The sequence below is a fragment of the Monomorium pharaonis genome, chromosome 7, assembly GCF_013373865.1.
Source record: "Monomorium pharaonis isolate MP-MQ-018 chromosome 7, ASM1337386v2, whole genome shotgun sequence".
NCBI classification, from domain to species: Eukaryota; Metazoa; Arthropoda; class Insecta; order Hymenoptera; family Formicidae; genus Monomorium; species Monomorium pharaonis.
This window is the reverse complement of record NC_050473.1, coordinates 16,807,352-16,830,091: the sequence shown is the minus strand read 5'-3', so window position 1 is coordinate 16,830,091 and position 22,740 is coordinate 16,807,352. Positions and strand designations below refer to the sequence as shown.

At 39.9% G+C, this 22,740-nt stretch overlaps 1 protein-coding gene across 11 annotated transcripts in view; it reads left to right on the top strand.

Annotated features, from left to right (window-relative positions):
• The window catches only part of LOC105837413, a 228,301-nt gene that overhangs the window by 182,037 nt on the left and 23,524 nt on the right, over nucleotides 1-22,740 (top strand). For 10 of the 11 annotated variants that reach the window (XM_036289802.1, XM_036289801.1, XM_036289800.1 and 7 more), the window contains 2 exons: nucleotides 7,774-8,128; nucleotides 20,538-20,850. In XM_036289802.1, coding sequence (XP_036145695.1) covers nucleotides 7,774-8,128; nucleotides 20,538-20,850 — 668 coding nt within the window. Of the gene's footprint in view, nucleotides 1-7,773; nucleotides 8,129-20,537; nucleotides 20,851-21,271; nucleotides 21,796-22,740 lie in introns of those variants that run through there. The other variant, XM_036289804.1, reaches the window with a different exon arrangement.

Below are 22,740 nucleotides of genomic sequence, written 5' to 3'. Positions count from 1 at the left end.
CTGTCATCATTTAACATCCGCAAATTTCTCGCGAGTTCAATCGTATTCTGTATTTTATAGCTATTTGAATTTTTCTTTACAAGTGAATTATCCCTTTTATAAATTGAAATATTTTTTTATATAATTTGCAATGAGAGAACTGAACTCTTTCTTAAAAATTTATATTCTAGAAGAGACAAAAGAAATAATTTAAGTATGTATATATATAGAAATTTATATATATATATATATATATATATATATATATATATATATATATATAATTTCTATTCAAATTCATAAATTAATATAACACGTATTTGAAATACGAGTAAAATAAAAAAATTTTTATTTAGAACGAAATTTTTTAACTTTATTACGCTTATTATTTTATGTTAGGATTTTTTTAAATAAAATAATTAGTAATATTTTTTTATGTATTTTTGTGAACGTTATTCAATTTCGGGATAAAACGTTCGAGATTTTTTCAGAGTGTTAATAGAAAATTAGAAAATTAGAACGCGAAATTCTCCTGTAGCTTTACAGAATAGTAATTTCACGGTTCTGTCCGGGTTACGTCCCATAATGGTTGAATTGTTGTCAACGGTCCGACCGCGGCAACTCACAGAAGAGCGACACAGTGACATGTCGCCGGGAAAACTACGTCGACGCAGTCACATTGATACGACCGTGGCAAAAGTAACGTTGCTGCGGATGTACGGTCGCCATTAACCCGATTACGGAATTAGGAACTCGCGAAACGGAAGCGAGTCACACCGTTACAAATCTGTAGGAGCGAAAGTTGCGGCAACGTTAAAACTTTGGTCTTTCCAAAACTTTAAGTCGCGTCATTTGCCCGCGGATACGCGAACTGAAATACGACGATTCGATTTATTCGCCCGTAAAAGCTCACGATAATTACAGCAGTCGGAAATGACGTACAATCAATGATGATCGGACAAAATCAAAACGAAGATATATTTTATTCTTTAAGCTTGAAATGTGTTTATTATTCTTATTATTATATAATTTACCAATTTCTCTTTAAATTGGAATAGTACATCAACTATTCAGGCTTTTATTAAAATAAAAAATTCAGTAATTTACATGTAAAATTTATTTCAGTAATTAACTTTTTAGTATCATCAGTCATGAAAGTCGATGATTAATCCAGACGCATATAAACGCAATTACTGACTTGAACATGAAACTTGATGCAATTTTATTGATCAATTTTGATAACTTGCAAAAACTATTAAAATTTCTGACTCTAATTGATATCCAAAAACCTGTAGTATGATATTAATGAATAAAAAAATATCTAAGCACACGGATAGAAGATTTCCCTTCTCGCCGTGGCTCATTCGCAGCTTCGGAAGAGGAGTAATTACAATGTAAGCACCGACGGTGCACACTTCAGAGGCAGCCAATCCGTTTACGAGACCGAGCAAGAATCGCTCGTCTCACCGAACGAAGCAAAAGCAGCCTTACCGTATCTTCTCCTCCCACGAAATTGCCAATCGATCGGACTTAGAGTGACTACGTCTCGTCAGGAAGCACGCTACTTTTGCACCGCGTCGTAATTGCTCGCAGATTCCCGAAGGAATCACACTTTCCACCGTGTCTGTCCCCATCATCTTTTTCTTGACTGAGAGATAGTAGAATTTCTCATCGTGTAATCAGAGATTACATGCACGCAGTAAAAAAAAACAAGCTCATTTTTATTATCCCCTTAGGTGCTACGTACAACACACACACACACGCGCGCGCGCGCGCGCGCGCACATAGATGTGTAGCGAAAACATAGCGGTTTGATAAAAAAAACTTCACGCTCTCGCGTTTTATTAAATATACATTCGGTTAAATAATAAAGCGATATGCCCCGTTTTTTCGATAAATAATTTTGTTAAAATATTCAGGTGTCGAATTGCACATATTTCATTAATTTGATTTAAATTTTTTTGCTGTTCAAATATCAGTTATAATTTTTCTTTGTAATGAAAAATATATCTACAAAACGCATTTAATAACATTTTTTATTTGGGCGGTTTGTACAGTTCAATTGCGACTCTCTTTATTTTAGGGAGAATAATGCGTCGTTTAAAATCACAACCGTGCGACGGTTTTAATCCGAAAGTTTTTCTAATGGCGCAACGTTTCGGTCGGAGCAAATGGCTTCAAACGAAACTAAGCGTCATTACAACTTTCGAACCGTGCGTAAGGTCTACGCAATTAACGATTATTATGTTACCTCGGAATTGGAAGTGCGCGCGAGTTCGCTTATCAACTCCGTTGAAACACCGTGAACCACGGTCCAATATGCGCGTATCCATTAAGAGTACGAACAATACTTTGTATTTACTGGCTTTCTAATTACTTTATAATTATCTTAAGCACCCGCGAAATACCGGGGTGTAATTATTAAATTTTTTTTTGCTGCAAAAAAGCTGAATATCGCTATTAGCTGTTTCACTAGTGAAAGGATACAGTGAACAAAAAATTAATTTTATTTCTTATTAAGAGATGCAGCGTCATTCATATTGAAGATATCAGGAAAAATTTTCAATTTCTCAGAGATCTTCCTGTCTGAAGGGAATTATATGGTATAATATCTCGAATTTCTCATTTCTGAATTTAGGATTCCTGGAATACTCGCGGCTCGCTCGATCGAACCCGATCGTTCTCAAAAGAGAGTAGCGTTACGCCCGAAGGACCACGTTTAGTCAGGCATCCCTTTCTAATCGTTCCGCCCTCCCTCTCCCTCGCTCACTCGTCTTAGTCTCGAAATCGCTTTGCATCGCCGTACGCTACAATGAGCGTTTTCCTGATTGTCGAGTTCGGTTTCTCGCCAAGCAGCGGCATCCAATCACGCTAAAACGCCTCAGATAACATTGAATCGTCCCGAGGCTATTGGTGTAAGCAGTCCGCGTAACGGCAATGTCGTAAATTTATTTGATTGCTTTAAGCGAACCGACATTTCGTAAAAATTGAAGCCAAGTCTTTTACGAGAAATGTGGAATGGAATATTATAAAGAATTGTGTAAAAATTGAGGAGTTTGATGTAGAAACAATATTGAATAACAGAAGTGGAAGAGCGTATCTCGTAATCTGTACAATCATAGTTATGCATATATGCAAAAGAGATTGAATTTTAATCTGAAAAAGATGTCTGTGCTTGAGAGTAAAATCGTAGGATAAAAATCTAGGATTACATATTAATTTAATGAAAATGCGGAATACTGTTGAATAATTGTCAGAAATCATTTTCGAAAAATAAAATAGTTAATTTGTGAAAGTACCAAGGTGAACAAAATAAATCCGTAAGATAATTTTAAAACCTTTTTCACAATCTCTCCCTCGTAGCTCTCCACATTTCTCGTCTACTTCACGTTCTGTGTAACAATGTCAAGTTTTCAGATTTAATGTACATAAGAAAAATAGTGAGTTTCTTTCTCAAGATGGTAATAAAGCAGCGATTGAAATTATCTCTTGCTTACCATCAAAGCGTTTGCGCCGCATTAGGGAATATGAAATGTAAATTAGACGTCGGGAGGAAAGCATAAGCTATCGGCATCGCGAAATTGCTTTTCCCGTCGAAAGGATTGGCCGATGTCTCTTCTCCTTATTACTGATCGTCCTAAACTAGGTCGCCACCGCCACTCGGACTCTATTATAATTAGTTTGGCACAACACGAGCGAATAAATGCTAGTGCAAGTCGCGCTGATCGATCGAAAGGGCAAAAACTTTGTATGCCTTTGTTCCGTGATCGAGTACATTTAGTACAACATAACGCGAGAAATTTCTACCTCTCCTCGCATAAAGGAGACAATAATTAATACCGAATTATGCATTCGTGAGTCTGTAGGATAGAGAGAATAAATGGGATAATAAATTTGCATTAAACTTATTTTCTCATTACTCGAAAACATCGAAAAACAAATTTTAATAAACCTAATAAACCTTTAGCAAGAGGTCTCCATTCTCTCTCTCTCTCTCTCTCTCTCTCTCTCTCTCTCTCTCTCTCTCTCTTCCTCTCTCTCCCTCCCTCCCTCCCCCCTCCCTACCTACCTACCTATCTACCTCTACCTACCTACCTTTGCCTATTCTTGAGAAAGAGAACAGTGCGGCAGCTATTTAAAGTGAAAAGTAACTAAAGACCTTTTTTATTTTCTGCATCAAACGTTCAAATAAATTGATATGAAAAGGTTTTATCATGCCGGTAGATAATAAATCAATTCGATGTTCGAAAAAAGGAAAAACTGCACGATATCAAATAATTTTTCTTATGCTGAAAACTTTTTTACAAAGAAATTCTCTTTCCACGAAGAACATCTCTCTTCACTTCTGCGCTTTGCATGTTATTATTTGCTATCAAGATATTACATTAAGATATAAAATAACAAGCGATATTTCAAAAGCAATATTATTCGAGTCGATAAATTATAATCCTCTTAAATAATACGAGAATCACATGAAATATTTGCTCGTGCTTAAATAAATTCTCCGAAATAAATTTCACAAATTATAAATGTGTATGAAATATAAAATTACATACATTTACGGCGTAATACGAGTATATTTCACGGCACTTTAACACGACATATTTCGGCATCGTAATACGTCAACCTAATTAACATTATCATAATCATTTTGCATGTGTCACGAGCATCGATGATTTATTAATGGAATCGCGAGTCCGCTATCTCGTCGGGTTAATCATCGTCCGAATGATCGCGCCACGTAACGCGATTTTACGTTCCAGTTACGACGTAACTTTCTATTACGCGAAACTCCGACAGTGTCCCGGTGGTGTCCATCAATTTAATACTCGACAACGCCGCCGCCGTCACCGACGGCAGGAAGAACGGCACATTTGCATCGCGCGTGTCTAAGCACATGCTCAAGAGAGTGCGTGGAAGTTCGTGTGAAGTTCGCGAACAAAAGTTAACACTTATTATAATAGCTTAACTTGGAAATTCTCCGGAAACTATGTATGCAGGAGAGAAAGAGAAAGAGTGAGAAGGGAAGGGAGGAGGAAGAGAAAGACGACATACTGTCTGCCCGTCGCGAACGAAGACAGAAATCCTCGCTGTTGGCTGGTGGACACGACTTTCTCGTCAGTAAAGTCGACCGAGGTATAATTAATCCGGGGGGGGGGGCTGGAGCCAGGCATACGTCTTGTACGTATACGTGTGTGGAGAGTAACTAGAAACGAACGGGAAGCTCCGAATGAGGCGGAAACTATACGGTACATTGAAATCCAATTGACTGAATCGACTCTCCGCTGTAGTTTGTTTGTTGCTGCTGGGTCGAATTTACGAAAAGTGTAAGTCGCGACGGTTAAAATTACGACTGTAATTAATTGTCTTTCGCTGCGGTATATTGTCGCTTGAAACTGGCAGAAGAAATCTGAGGAATATTTTTGTCGAGCGTTTATCGCATTATTTATGCTTTTTGTCGAAACGTAGAAGTTTTGAAGAAGAGAAAACTTAAGCGCTCAAAGATCTGAGTTCCTCAAAGATCGACAAGAGTGTCGGGTTTCTAAGGACTTAAAGGATTGTTGAATCACCAGCTCCACGAGCTAGGGACCGAGGACCTCAGATTACGAAGTGTTGCAGACTGAGGATATAAAAATTTTTTAATTGATCAGGGGGAAAAAAAAGATTGATCGAGAGACTTGAGCTACGTGCCAGTGTCTGATCCGGAATGGATGTCGCCTCTTCCTCCCCTTTCCGCCCCCAATCTCTTCGATAGATGACTCTCGTCGAAATTAAGGATTGAATGACACGTCGCGACGAGCGTCTCGTATTAATATTCACCGTGGATCTCGCGCGCCTCAGTTTCCTTGAATTTTCCCCGACCGATATACGCACGTCCCAGATGAGATCACGTTTTCTCGCAAAAAGGAGCCGGCGCTGAAACCCACGGAATCCGTATTTGAGCAACTTGCTTGAACAACACATCCCTCGTTGAACATCCGGAGTAACGTTACTGCTATCTACATTGTCGTAGCCACGGGGAGAAATGGGAGAGGAAGAGCACTAGTTTAAGTAGTTCAAGTTTAAACGTCAAATGTTTGACAGTTGACGTCTAAACTTGATGTATTTGTAGAAAGAAAAAGATTTTTCTTCTCTCTTTATCGGAATGCCAGGACTTTGTTAACTATATCTTTCTAACATCTTTTTTAACCATAAATTATGATTTTTGTCGTTTTTGTTCGCATATTTTGTATTATAATATAGTAACTTTGGTTATTAATATTTTTAATTTTTTTAGAAACAAAGGAACAGTATAATTAATTAATGGTATATTATTTAAAATTAAAAAAGAGGATGATATAATGATTCTTTAGGGTTCTACGTCACTGCTGGTCGCATTCAACTGCAATTCTAGACGGATGCGATGTCAGAATACTTTCAAAGTAGCGATAAACATTCCCTAATTTAATTAGTAATTACGAAACGCTCGTTGCAATGCACCGGACGCGACGGCACGATTATCGTACGTGGTGGTGTACTCCCGCTCAGATAACTTGTTCTATGTAGCCTGCCGTTGATTGATCGCGTTACACAGCGGGCCCGATTACAGAACAACGCGTTATCGCGTGGTTACGAGTTTAACATTGATAAAATTCGCTCTGTAACTGAAATCTGCGCTCTGGTCCAATGAATTGACACCGGGAGCGAGAAGAATCTGGTGTTACTATACACTGATACTGAAAATGGAGAAGTTTATGGGATTGATGTCCGAATAACAAATTTTTATCTTGTTATCGAATTACTTATGATAGCGTTGTGTGAAAATATTATCTAATGTAGATTATGATTTCTTTTTATTTTATTGATTATTATTTTATATACATATGTATATATGTAGATGAAATATATGTAAAGCGGAGAGATGCTAACAGAGTGAAATTTTAACAATTAACAATTTAATTGTTAAATTATTAACAATTGCCCTTCAAAATTTTATTTTATGGCATATCGTTTCTCTCTAGACATACAAGACATAAGATACAACATATAAGATAATAAAGTTATAAGTATATGGTATTTTATCATAAAGATATATATAAAACCGATTTTTTCATTTTAAATAAAGAAGCCGGGAGAATCTATGGCTATACTACTCGCGGAATTACTCAATTTCATCCGAGAAGTGTATTTGCGGCTATAAAGAAATTTCTAAACAAATTTACTCGTGGCGGCAACGCCACCGCTTACGGGCCGTATATCCGTCCGGCGGAGGTTACTATCGATAAGACAAGTGGAAATTGCATGGGGTATCTACCTCATAAAAAGTTACGTATCGTCATCATGTTGCTCGCTCGTACACGAAGAACAAATCACCCTCCATAAACCTCCGTCTTTCGCTTTTTCAATTTTCAATTTTGCGCTACTCTCTCACCCGTCTTTCGTATTCCCTCTCCCCCCTCCCTCCCTCTCCCCGTGTTATAAAGGTTTCTCACGCGGCTTATTTAACTTTTCCTTTAAACCAATCGCAGGAGAAGTATAGGGTCGCGCCGCGCGAGACATTTTAATATTTGATTTCCGAGTACTCTCCTGCGACGAATATTGAACATCGCGGAGATCTTCTTTTCCCTTTTGCGTTTTGCATTTCTCTCGATGATAGTTGGATAATATATAGTTTAATTCTTCCTATGTCACGCTTGTCTTTTTCTCTATCTCTTCCTGTTCTTCCTGTCTTCGTCTGAACTTAAACGCTTTAATCTAGAATTTTAAGATCGCAAAGTTTGACAACGTTGTCCTGACGCGATGACTTTACGACAGGTTCAGGTTCAGGTTCCGGGTCGGGCAGCAGCGGCTGCGCGTCCAGCACCCTCGGCACCCTGCCGCTGAATCGCTGCTACTCGTCCCTACCCAGGGGCGCGCTAACGGCTTACGGCAGCCTGACACGACCCGCCACCCTGCCGCGTCTTCCTCTGGGACTGGGCCTGGGTCCGACGCCGAACACCGGCAATGGACCTCTGCCACAAAACGACCGGGATCGAGACAGCAACGGAAGCAGCAAGAGAAACAGCGACAGCGTGCTCTGTCATCGGTTGCCCCTGTTGCATCCCCTGCCCACGTGCGACGTTCCCAGCCATCAAGGCACCGGCTTCCACGAGATATTCAACGCTATCAGGTGACTCATTTTCACGCGCTTGGTTTTCCTTATACATTAGTTACATAATATTAAAGAAAAAGGAAATATTAAATGTAAAAAATACCTTTAGATTAAATCAAATTATATATATTCAAAGAATTTTTATATTTTTCTGACGATTTATTTTATGATATTTTAGGAGACAATTATCGTGAATATTATTATAATGAAAGATGTTAAAAATCTTTCACGTTAGGGTTTTTATTTGTAAGTATAATATTATTTATTAGAGTACGCATGCAAAGTATGCGTGCCACTAATTATTCATCAGGCAGGGAGGATTCAATCTGCATCCACCGCGAAATGTTAATGTCGCATAAATACCGATCGATCTTCGTCTATCATGCGCACCCCAATAGTTCAGCATGAAATTCCAATAATTTCACGTAGGATGACGTTAAGCGCGACAACGTTAATAATTATGCGCGACATTTCGTTATCGACTTAATCACATTTGCCGTTGCCATCATAATTACCATCACAACCGAATGTTTTACGGTCGGGATGGACCGAATGATGGCCAGTCTTGATGCATGTATTTTTATGATCTAAATGAAGCGCCATACATATTCCTACAGTGAGCGTTCCGGTACGGTAATCTGAATAAAATATTCGGCATAATGTCGTGTTGACGCAATATTATATTTGAAATAATAATCATGTCTTTCGTATCGCATAAAAATTCGTGAAAAAGTTCGCCGATTGATAATTTCAGAGAAAAAATTGCGGCAATAGTTTCCAGTGAAATTTCAGAAAAAAAAAATTTCGTCGTGAAAGGTAAAGAGAAGTGAAACTTTAGGGGTAAGAACGACATTTCTCTAAAGAAGAAAAGTTTCAGAAGGAGAAAAATGATCATCTTGCCGTTCAATTCGCCTCTCCCTATATCCGTACGGCGCTCCTGCGTACAAAGAGGAGAACGTACTACACTCGCGGCCTTGAAGCAAACCCCGCAAATGACCGAACAACTTGTCCCTCTTGATTACTTCCTCGACGAAAAGAAACTTCGCGGGGAGCGAGAATATATCCGTACGACCTAGAACGAAAGATATCCCCGAACTTTCTCGGAGTCGCCTTCTTCCTGAACGGCCGGTAAATGAGTTATGGAAATTAAAGGGAACGAGGGCGTGAATATTTCGTTGGCGAAATTATGCGAACTTCGCGGACGGCGGCGGCGGCGACGACGGAAACTTTGGCCGAGCGGAAGCTGCTTGAGCTCGATTACGTCAACAGCCTTCTCTCCGGCGCGCAGCAATGTCGTAGAAATCGCGCAACTTCCTCTATTGCCATGCCCGGCTCGGTAGCGAAGAAACGGGATGCATTTACCGGCGCTCCGACCGACCATTAGATATCGTCCCGTGAGTTCTCTAGTTCTTCCCGGACGAGAGGAACTGGGAAAGTTCGGCGGGCCGTGCGCTTATCCAGCAGAGAAGCCCGATATTTCGCGTAATTACCGCCGGAGCTTGCCCGAAGCTGTTCACGCGAGAGATTCGCGCGGAATAACTTGCGGAATTATTCGGGAATTGAGCCTTAATCTTCTTTTTTTTTTGGTTAAATAAAATTTTAATATGCGCACAATAATATTCCGGAATTTGTATAACATTTAAATATGTATAAAAATTACATAAAATATTCCGCGACTAATTTAATCTTTTGTAAATGCTTTTCGTAAACTGGACACGCTACTATTTTCCATATAACTGTTTAATGTTGGCCGCATCGAATACACTTTCGATAATTTAATCAATTAATCACTCGGACTTAGATTTTGTAAGTCTTTTGCGGAAATATCAGCCGTAAGAGAAACAACGTACGTTCTTATCTCAAGTATTGTATAACAAGATTGAAATTGCAAGACGATTGCAGCTGGAATTAGATATTAATTTATCCTCGTACCTTACGGATCTCACGTCGCTACCGTCCGTGGACCATTAATAATATTTAAAACAGCGTGCGCGCATACCATGATTTATTGTCCGCGTAATCGCCGGAGCGTCGCGACGGTGGTCCAGCGCGGCGGGGGGAAAGAAGTCGATTCGTTTCTCGCAGATGCGAACCGATGCGGGTGCTCCCAACTGTATTCTAAAGATCTCGGAAAGATTTCTGAGGACCGCGACGGGAATAAAAGTTCCCGCCGCCACCTGCTCCATCGGCCGTTCGTCTTTTCCGCGCCTGCGAGCTGGCACGGCGAATCGAAACGCGCGCTCGATTCGTACGTTCGAACGCGATAAATAAATCATTCTCTTCGCGCCCCACATTAATTGTCCGTTTCTTGCCGAAAATATTCTCGCGCACTCAAGAGAGATGTGACCTCTGTCAGGATAATTGTAGCGCTCTGATCTTTTCTCGATTAGTACAAATGGTCGAATTAGTCGGACGAATGGCGATCATTAATTTTGTCGTCGGAAAAAGTGACTGCGATTATCTCGATCGGACTGAAAATAATGTCCGTCGATCACGCAAGTGGCGGAATGACGAAAGAAAGCAAGATTCAAAAGTTATTTCGATCTTTAACTCACTGAAGCCGCGCGTTAACGAAACTCGTGAATTTAATTTTGCGAAAGTTTAATTTTTTATCGATAACAGGTTTATTATTCTTTAAGGTACGTTAATTTTTCATTTATGTGCCTGAATACTTAGAGAAAAATTAGAAAAAAAATTACGCTCGACTTTTATCACTTTTATAAAAACGATTAAAGTAAATGCGGTCTCGATGGTTTAAGCTCACTTGATGATCCAGCCTCTTTTTCATCTAAAATCGTTAGGAGGAAATTGAAAACGTTTATCCGGCGTTTATCCGTTTGTTTCCGGCGCGTGCGAATTAACTCGCGCGCAGCATAACGAATGCGGAACATCGATAGGAATCGCGAAGGGAAGAAGGGGGAGAGGGGCAAACTGCGGGTTTTAATGGTACCGCGTCTTTTGCGTATTATCGCGGATTATCGTCGCATAATACCGCGCGAGAAAATTACGTTGTTACCCGTTTACATCCCGCTGCTGTTGAACAGAGAAAGAGAGAGTTACTGCCGCCGAGCGGGCAATTTCGCGAGGATTTGTATTCGTTATCGACGTTAAACGCAGAGCGGCGACTCGGTTCGGCGTAACAGCGAGCGACTCCCCCGGAATCTAATTTGCAGTTACCCCGCCGACCTCCTTTCCTCACCCCTCGCATCATAAATCGAGCGCGCGCGAGCGCTCAAACGAAACGTCAGAGCTGCTACATGACGTCGACATGTTTTTCGAACGCTCCGCGTGTTTCCACCGGGATTTCGGGATACAATAAATTTCGCGACCTACGACGACGACGACGTAGTCGTGCGTATGTAACGAGCGCGCAAGCAGGCGTGTATACGCGCGTATGTACACCGGCGAAGGTGATGTTTTTAATTAAAAAACTCGCCTTCGCCGAGCCGGGCGCGCATATTGGGGAGCGGGGAAATATTTCCGAGATTATTCCGCGACGTGTATCCGACGCGCGAACCCCGCGTATTCCATTAAATTTCTCGCGCCGGCCTTTATCGCGACCTGAAGTTAACCCGAGCGCGCGCGCCTGGAAAAATAACGTCAAAATTCCAAAGGCGCGCGAAAACGCGCGCTCGAGTTGTATGTCGAAGAAATATTACTTTGAACATCGGATCCCTCGATCGAGTCCCTCCCGTAAGAACCTCGCGAACCTCGAAAGCGATAAGCGCGTGTCAGAAAGTTGAAAGTGCACACAGTTGCGCGCGAAGTTGCTTTATTACATCCGGCTCGGATCCGACTCTCCCCGTTTCTGGAAACGTGAAACGTTTCGTCGATCCATTAAAATAAAGAAAGAAGAACCCCCCTTTAATTTCAGCGAACTTTTTTTTGCTATACGCAAATACACGGGTAAAGAATTATTTTTACCTGGTTTTCGTTGGAATTTCCTTTTTCATCGAGGACGCACGCTACCGTTGCGCATTTCGCAAAAGTTTTATTATATCACTTTTATTTTTGTAAGTGATATTTTTTCACGTATTCGCGCAAATGCTATGCAAACAAGTGTTTTCCCACGGCTTTTTCCCGTTACTCGTTTATTACGTTCTATCGGGATATGTAATTTCACCCTTTTCTACAAACAAGTTCTAAAAAAAAAAAAAAATAATTATTATAATGAAACGACGCGAAAAGCGGATTTATGCTTCACGAGAATCATTGAATCTCCTGACTTCTTTTTCGCGAGAGAAAAGTCTATTAGCGACCGTTAACGCCGACAAAAAGTGACGTCTGCTTCGTCATATTTCGCGGCTAAAGAGATCGATGTGGGGCGCGGGTGCGCGTCTAAATGACGTTTATCGGCGTTTTCCTCCGGTGGAAAAGGAGACGGGTCCGGGAACAAAGGGCGACTAATCGATCTCGCTTTCCGTGCCCGCGTGTTCCGTCATCCTCCATAAACGCGCTGTCCAAGATTTCCATAAGCGTCAAAATGTACACGTCCCGTGTGCCGGCCCGGGGGGCACGCCGGATCGTCCGTCATAATCGATTTCCATCGTCGAGATAACGACGGGCTATTTCGCTTCGCTCTCCTCCACCCTCGAAATTTCGCAAGTCACGCCGAATCGCGGTGATCCCTCTTCGGGATCGAGGTTGCACGGCCGCGTTAAACGCGCGATCGAGACTGTGATATATACGAGATATCACAGTGTGTTCCTCCCGTTCTTGTAGAATTTTATTCCGAATCATTCGGAATAACGTGTTCAACGTCTGTCGAGCGTTCCATTCGCTTGACGATCGGAAGGATATTTCCATTGAAAAATAGTCTTTCCGAATGTCACGTCATAATCAGCGACGGTTTTTAACCGGGAGGAAAATCTCTTCGAACAAAAGTCCGCGAATTTTACATGTTAAAAAAATATTTAAAAATATTACGGGAAAGAAGTAAAAATAGAGGAAAAGTAAAATGGACCGAGTTTCTTTTGTAAACGTGTAATCTATATGGGCGTGTACGTTTTTGCGAATACCGCTTTTTTTTTCCTCCCACAAAAAAAGGACGAATCATCGTGACATCACGCGGCTCTGATATCACGAAAATAAAATGTACAGATTCGCGAGCGTAACATGCAAACGCGGAATTCCCATGAATAGGGATGGTTATGTCTACTACTGGTTGCATAAAGAAGAAACAATACTTCTGGGAATTGGTAGCTGCAGACTGCACTCCCTCGGAGCTTTGTAGCCGCCTCGTCATTCACGTGAATTTCGAGCCACGTCGAAATTACGTCTGCAAGTGGACTCATAAAGGGTTGAATACTTTCCATTGTGTCTTTTTTATCTCGCCGTTATTACCGGGGAATAATCCGAGATTAATCGAGAGAAAACCTATAATTATGCTGTGTACAATTTTATTTTTAATTACGTATTAAGTATCTCGTGTATTAAAAAATTTGGGAGATTTAAGGGAGATTTAAAAATAATTTATACGAATGAGAAAACTGGTCTTTTTTTTATCACAGCTATTCATCATGAGGTATTTATAAGCAAAGAGGACAGTTTCCTGAAGAGTAGCGATATTACTGATTGTAAGAGATTTTTATATTGTCAAAAATATAATGTCACAATTTAATAAAAAATTGACAGACATTTCGTATATGTAAATGCACTTTTAATTAAGAGTCGGCAATTTGTTTGACGTTAAATCGTTAGGTCGTTGTTTACTTCGAAATATCAAATTTCCAAGCTCGGGAGGGGAGAGGGGATATATATCGCCCTCAGCTAACATAAATCCAACCTTGTCGGGCTTGACGATAAGCACGGTGGATCAAATTTAAGATAAATTTATCGTCGCTCCGAAGATTCCGTAATAAATGACACCGCGATTTTCCTCGCCCTTGCTTTTTTTCCCGTGGATCATTCTCGGCGCGGGATATCACGTCCAAAACATCGGCATGGACTCTCTCTGGTATAAGTGCCGGGGTACTCGCGGGGTCGTTTTCGAGGCTGCTCGCGAACGAAGATACATCGCTTCGACGAGGAATGACGGGATATTTCGCTGACTCTCTCTCTCTCTCTCTCTTTCTCATTCGCCGGTGAAGTTCGTCCGGCTAACGCGAGTTCGCGAATGCCCCGGGCCGGAGGCGGCGATTTTTCATCGTTTCAAGTTTCGCCGACGTTTTTCATCGCCGTCGGACGATCTTCTCCCCACTACACTTTCGTCGAGCTTCCTAAATCACGCGCGCAACACACGGCCCGCGATAAGAGACACGGCTCCCGGGATTAGAGAGGCCAGTCAGGCACCCGCGATAAAAAAGTTCAGCCGAAAGCTGTATTGTTCATGGCAAGCTCGATGGATTACCTACGTAAATCGACAAGTCTTCTACGTATTTTTTCTGATTTATCCTGCACGAAGAAGAATCGAAAGTACGCTCACTTTTATTTGAAAAAAACAATTGTACACACGGCGTGTTTCTTAAACGTTCAATATTTAGTTGATTTTTTTTTAGATTGTTTTAAATGAAACGTACGGTCTCAATTTTTAACACTTTCTCGTTTCGAAAGAATATTACAAGGACATGCAACTCTAATGTAATAAATGATAAAGTCGAAAGAAGTAGAATAGTAGAAATATTTTGGTCAATGGGCGGAATAAGATCTCCAAATAAAATCTTTCATCTATGATTTCCACTTCAGTAGATCTGATAAGAAAATCGTAGAAGTCGCTCGCAAGACGCGAACTTTTATCCGAATTAGCGCCGTTACCCTCGGGATCGCGCGTCGAGGGAAGATTTCAATTTTCCACTTGGGTTTGAAAAGGCGGCTGGAACACTTTCTCGAGCCGCTCGAGCGACGTTTTATTAGCGTTTCTTGAGACGACGAAGCGGATTTAGCTCTTACCCGCCCGCCACTTTCTCTGGATAATCCGATAACAGCTGCAAATAAACAGCGGTAGAGTTTAAACGTAGCGTTTACATCTTAAACTGATGTCGCTGGATTTTTCAATGCCATAGAGATCATATTAATAGAATTTATACAGTTACTTTTTTTCTACATTATGCGAAATGATAAGGGAGAGTTGCCGAATGCGTATCGTTCAAGTTATTTTTTAATATTAACGTGGTATGATTTAAATAATCGGTAAGCATTTAATAATTTTTCCCTACATTTCATAAGCTTCGCCGTGCTAGTTTAAATGAGACAAGATGTAAATTAGAACTTTATTTGTCGGTTTGAATCAAAGCTTACGTTTATAAAATTACAGTTGTCTAATATATTTGTTCGTTTTATTTTAGAGTATTTTAGAGAATTAGTTTATATTAAACTCGGGGGCGCAAATATTTTCCACGCAATTAACGCGGTATTCACATAACGATAAGGTATTATAACGATAAAGTGTCATATGACAACAGTATCATATGCTACTTATATAATAATCACTAGAATTATCTTGTATAATGAGTATACACGGGTATACAAAATATGCTCATGTGATATTGATTGTGATAATATTATAGCACAAATGGAATAATAACAATTTAGCAAGGAATTTCGTATATCGGTGACCGAGCAGGGATTTCTCTGGATAAACGGAGTTCCACGGTACCTAACAAGCTCCACGAAAGATCACCGAAGAGCTCCCGGAAGCGCAACTCGCGAGAACTCGTCGAAGGAGAGCGGGATAGAGTGAAGTTGAAAGCGGGAGGATATTTCGTGGGACGCACGTCGGGTATATAACGCAGTTAAGCACCCGGTATTTTTCTTTCGCAATGCAACTTTGCGCGATGCGGAAACTCACCGGTCGTTCGCCGAGCGAAAAGGGACTATGAGGTCTCCATACACGCGATTTTCTCTGTAAAATTTATTATATCATATAGATCCTAAAAATACCATTTATAAAATCGATGCACTCGAGGCATCGATATTAGCCTCATGAATAATATTTTTAGGATCTACGTCGTATAATAAATTTAAAAAATACCATTTATGAAGTTAAAGTTGAGTGCATCAAGTGCATCGATTTTTATTTGATAGACGGTACTTTTAGAAATAATGCGCGTATAATTTTAGCAGCAATAAAACACTCCTGTAATAAGGTTGGTCTAGAAAAATTCGTGTCGCGTCATAGTTTTAAATGTATTCGTTATTGTTGAAGCAAGCTGTAGTGCGCAGATGAGCGTGCACATATTTTTCACTCTTCAACGACATAATACAGCAGCCGCTCCAGCATAAGTTTGCGACGTGGGAAACTTTCGCCAAATTGACGTATTTATCAACGCCGTGAAAAAAGGGGGGGTGGAGGGAAGGAGCCCAAGTTACAGCAGAGTTTTACAGCGTTGAGATTCCGACGTCGTCAAATTCTCACTCTCACATTTCTACGACATCGAGGTTGTCTCGCGCGTCAAATTGTGATGTTATTTCGTCGGCGAATAAATATCTCGCGATTGTTGCGAAATGTTTGTTCGCGCCGCGAACAAAGGGCCATCGCTCTTCATAAGAGCGTAAGGTCGAGTGACTTCGAATACGGCGGCGATAAAAGGCGACGGCTATAAAAGCCGAGATGGCGAGAGCAGCTAACTCCCCCGGTAAAAATGCGCCGCGCTCTATTTTTCCTTTAAACCGCGCGGATTTCGCGCTTTTCGCGTCGTGCCGCGCGAAAATCCCCTCGCGCGCGCACCGGCAAAACTGTCGAAACTTAAGCGCAATATCACGCACATACCGCGACCGTTTGACTTACGATTTGCGACTCTATTGCCACCCCGGACGCAATTCCGGATCTCTCTCTTTTTTTCCGCGCTATGCGAAAATCTCGTCGCGTCGCGTCACGATCTGATTCGCGGGTAAATCGGAAAGTAAATATAAATAAACGCCGATCGCGTGAATATTGAATAAATGTTGGAATACTTAATAAAACTGTCACTTCGCAACAATATATGAACTCATTAATTATTGATACGCAATATTTATCGAATAATTATTAATGAAGTCGATACAACAAGCACGCCCAATTTGTCCAATAAATTTTACGTATACAAATTTTGCGCCTCTTAAATATAATATAACGCAGAATTATGTATAAAAAATATCATACATTATTATGCCGTGCACAATTATTATATAAGTGAGATAAAGATCTGCATTTTATATATTTTTTTAACAGATTCGAAATCTTAATTCACACGTATTCGAGGAGGTGTAATTTTGAGAAAATTAGTAGCACGCTTTTTTCAACGGATAAGATCGGATAAAAGATATACAGAGACTGAAAGTAGAGAAACATGGAATTTTTCTTGAAGGGTTTTTTTTTACGAATTGTTTTTTTCTTTCCCCGATATATATTTAAAGTACCGATCGCATTTCTAGCCGCTAAACCGACGCAATAATACTCGCAAGCTCCGAGACGTATCGCCCGCACTTTATTTCAAGGCGAAATTTCGTGTTCCGCGAACACGAATGATGGCCGGGTGCCATTTGTTCTTTCCCACCGAAGAGCACCCAAAGCCCTCACGACGAAGGGTCGAAAAATTGCCGGACCGACCGCGCGCTGTTTTTAACAGATTAACCACCCGCTTGTTTGCACAGCTCCGGCGTTTTATAACACCGAGATACGCATGCCGCTTCGCATACTCGAGATTCAACATCGCACGTACACGTTTTTGCGTTCGTATCTATTGTTTTAAAAAAATTACAGGCATTTATTAGAAATGTTTCAAAATTTCAAACATTTTCTCAACATTCTCTTCTTAAAGAATCTATTCCTTTGTCATCGTATACCTATGCATTCTATCACTGTCTCTCTTTCTCTCTCTCTCTTTTATTTAAAAGAAAGTTAAAGAGCTTACTTTGCAAATTAATTTTCACCTTGACACTTGACGCTTATTACTCTTTGTTAATTCCGTTTCTAATTCTGAAAAAGCTTACTCCGTAAATTAATTTTTAACTTGACACTTAACGTTTGCTGCTTTTTGCTAATCCAGTTGCTAATTCTGAAAAAGCTTACTCTGCAAATTATTTTTTAACCCCGGCACTTACTTTGTTAATTTTGCTTCCAGAAGAAAGCGGAAAATAGGTAAATTTTGGTTAAACCTAGCTAGCAGCACTCGCGCAGCTACTCGAAGGAGCGCGCCAGCAATACTTCGATGAAGCGTGGGGTTGAATTGAGAGAGGATCGTGGCGTCGAAGGATCATTTCCGCGACGGCAAGCAATTTAAGCTGAAGCCGCGCAACGCGGCAAGAAATTCTGTAGTATCCTCGCTCGCGAAATCCGCAGCTTTATTAACGCGATTCCGGGGCGCTGCTGGCGGAAAATATTCGCCGCGAGCGTTCTCCGTTTCTCTCCTGCGGCGGAAACGTTTATTTTTGTTAGAAATTCAACGCGGGCGCGCGCGCGTACGTTCTCGCTGTGGAGGGTGCAGTATTTTTGTTCTCTTCCCCCGTATATATATATATATATATATATATATATATATACACACACACCGGGAGAGGGAGAGATACTGCATCGCGGTGCGGTGCGGTACGGCGGCTCTCGAGCGAATTTACCGCGCCCGGTGCGATACCGTTAAAGGCAACGCCATTAGACGTACGTACGTAACAGCATACGACGGCAGCAGACGTATCGCGAAATGTACGTATACGTATCGCGACGGCAATAGTAGTCCCGGGCAGTCAGTAAATATGGACCGAAGTAGATACCATTAAATCCAGACGCGATACAGCACGCTGGTCGACTGCTGCTGCTGCTGCTGCTGCTACTGCTGTTGGCCCGTACTTCGAATCGTTCGTCTTAAATTGCCCCCATTAAACGCACGTACGCGGACGTAAATCCTCGCGGTGTCGGCCGCGGCCGCCGCCGCGATTCGATTATTCGTCCTATAATTCGGCTCGCCGCACCGCTTGTGCCTCGCGCTCTGATGCGCGTTACACGCTGGCTGCTGCGTGTTTGTTCATTACGGTCTGTTGTCGTGACGTTGATCGATCTATCACCGCGAGATTGCATGGAACGTTTGGAAAAGTTGGATAACACGCAAAGCTGATGATTACACGTGAAGCGTTTCGTTAAATTATTGTAAATGAAAATTACAGCAGCGCAGGGACAGGTATTGTATATCGCGTTATTTTGTGCAAAAAATTTATTAAACAATGTAACAAAACTATGTTTTTTTAATAGAATTATCGATGAAACAGAGTATATATTTCTCACACTGATGAAAACTTTAAGAAGACGTATGAATGATATAATTTAAAGCAGCATTGCAATTTTTTTAAGGAATTACACGTTTAATGAAAGGGAAGTTTTAGAAAATTTATTGTCGAATTAAGAATTGATATTGTGATGTAATTACAACGCGTGAACATTTTCCCCTCAACTTCAATAAAGCTGAAATTTAATGAGAAACTTAATTAAGAAACTAATTAAGTCTAACTTAAAATTAAATGGCTTGATAAAATATTAAAATGGAGATGAATAAATTAGGTAAAACTAAAGCTTGATTAGCTTTTAATAAATATAAAGCGCAACTCACAATTTTAATTTGTTAAAATATTAAATTTTGAAGATATTTTTAGACTTTTTCCAATATCTCTCTTTGACGTGTTTATTATGTTTTCTTGATCCACCTTTTTAAGAAAGATCAATGTTAAGATCTGTTCCAAGTTGTCCCGAAAGTTTTGCCCAACAAAAAGAATTAAGAGGCTTTTTCGTGATTCCACTTTCATTTCGACTCGCATTTTATTCGAAGTTTCGTGTCATTGTTCTGAGAATAGCGATGTTTTTTCTTATAAGATTGATAGACGATGATGAGGAGAGACGATGACCGAGACAGAAATTTCGGTTAGATGTTTTCACGTCTCTTTTACTTAACGGCAAAGTTCTGTAGATCCAATTTGACAAACCTATCATCAATCTTAAATGATTACTCATCTAATTCGATCAAATCTTGCTCCTCTTTCGTCTAATTTGACAAGCTCTTGTTTTCTCTTACCAAAGTCTAGCTTAAATTATTATTAATATGAAATGTCATACATCAAACTTTGCGATTATCAATTAAATCTAATAAATTTCTTTATTTAAAGGTTTCAAAAAATTCTTACATTTTATTTTATTTTAAACTTTTATTATACGAAACTGAAAAAGCAACAATAAATTTGGGAAAAAAGATGAAAGATTTACAATAACTGTATAAAATAATTAAAGCTAATTCTCTTACAGTTATATATAACATTCTTTTTTTTTATTTACAATGTCTTCAATCTTTATTAAATTCTAAAAACTCGTTAATTCTTAAGTAGCTTGTTTTGTTATATATATAGAAACACTTATGTTATATTGAAACTTCTTATCTACGTAATGCGTTCTAAAAGATTGAGAAAAAAAAATTTTTTTTTCTTGTCTATCATACAATCCGACTGATCAATAGCGTCGTGCTTTGTGTTTCAGAGAGCCAAACTGCAAACTGAGATCACTGAACGTGTCCAAATGTCTTCTGGGCGGCTTAGATGCCGGCTGTTTAGGCGAGACCATAAGGAAGGCCCGCAATTTGGACGCTCTGAGGGCTGCTGGAGCGTCGAGGCCGGCTGACGTGATGCCCCTGGTGCTGGCCCTGACGGAAGCGCCCTGCCTCCAACTGCTGGACCTGTCTAGTCCTCGACTGGCGCTAGACGATCACCCTTCGAGGCTGTTGTGCCACGCTCTGGCCAGGAACACAACCCTTAAACTACTCAATCTGGAGGGATGGACTTTCCGAATAGAAGTAAGTGAGATTATCCCGATAATTCCATTGTCATTACGTGCCTTGTTAAGCTTTAATGTGTTTTATATGCGTAATAGAAAGTGTGCATAATAAATAAACGAAAGAAGAAAATGATCGCTCTCTCTTTTAAAGTTTTATGAAAAGTTTAAATCTCTCATTGTATTTTCTCAAGAATTTAAAGTTTATTTCTTTAAACAGTAACTTTGTAAAATTGACTTAAGATATATTGATAAAATTAGAAATACAATAAAATTTCAATAATTATTTAATCTACTTCAAGATATTTAAATAAAATGATAGTAGTATTTCTATAATAACTTTGAGTCGAATTTAGAATTGAATAAACTCTCTCAAATATTGTTATTCGTAAATAAGAGAATAAATAAGAGAATTTGTTCGTTAAACTTTTCGCACTTTACAGAAAGTAATTTCAACGTAAGATTCGATATTACATTCCGCGTTACATAAACATACAGAAAGCAGGCGACGAGACGTCTAGCTCTCCCTCCCTCTCTCTCTATCATCTTAACGTCATCTATTTTCGTATTTTCACGTGCGAGGGAGTGCAGAGCTCGCAAAGACGAGATCGCGAGGGCGAGATAAGGATAAATTAGAAGAAGCGGAAATTATTTGCTCTTCCGTGCGGGCGTGCAATAACGGAAAAGCGCGGGACGGTAATGTTCCGCTACACACCTCCGCAACCGCGGAAACTCACAATAGCACGACCGAGAATGGCGAAGGAACCGAACATCCAACTAATAATCTCGATAACAATGTCTGGAAAAATTTCCGTTTGTGCTATTGGAGAGACTCTCGTTTCCCGGATTGCACATGATGGGTTTATAATGCAAGAAAATCGTTAACTGAATATCTTTTTTGAAAACATTGACTAGGTGAATTATTTAAACAAAAACAGTACAAAATTCACTATACATATATAAAATCTCTAGGTTTAATATGTATAAATTTAAAAGAAGAAAGATATATAAAATTTAAATATACAAATACATGAAAAATTATATAGTAGGAAACAGTCTTAAGAAGATCAAAAGTACGTAAAAATTATTCAAATAAAATTATAAAATTCATCTAAATATTATAAAATAGGTTTGATATTTATAAAAAATAGATATAAAATTTCATAATATGTAAGTAGTAGAAAAATCATATCACACTTGTTTCAAAAGACGAACACCGCTTTAATCGGCGCCAACAATGAATTATCGATCAAGATTAGTGGACGATCGCTCTCAATAGTGGCCGCAATTAATACTAATTAATTGTTCGCTCGGTGCTCTCGTCAGTCACTCCGCCGTGCGAAGCATTTACATTATCTATGTCGCGTCGCATATTGATACCGTTCGGCCCGGATATCAAGTGCCCTTCGTTCTACCAGCAATAATAACCCGCGAGATCGCGCGTCGTTTCCGACCCAACCGGTCTATCCGCCGTCGCAATCTTCACGTTCGATAAATGCCTCTTACGAAACAACACTCGCTCGCGCTCTCGTTGCTGTGGTAACGATAATAATTAATATTTACCAGGACCAGGTGAGGAACGGTGATTAAATAATGTCAGATTAACGTGAATGTGGAATGTAGAACGTAGAACGTCGATGCTGCAACAACGTGACGCTCAATCGTTCCACCGCGAAATTTCCGCAAGCGTGACTCGCTTCGTGTTCCCGCTTTGATACGCAATATTCCAGCCCTCACGTAAATTTCATGGGAAACATTTTCAAGTGTCGCTCTTTGATTTCAATAAACTTAACGATCGTCACATAACGCGAATTATTTCGTGTCAGGATTTTTAGATAAGCCTTTTTTATTTTTTATTTGATTTTGTTAGAGTGTTTATTTTAATTTATTTAATTTGTCTTTTATTTATTAT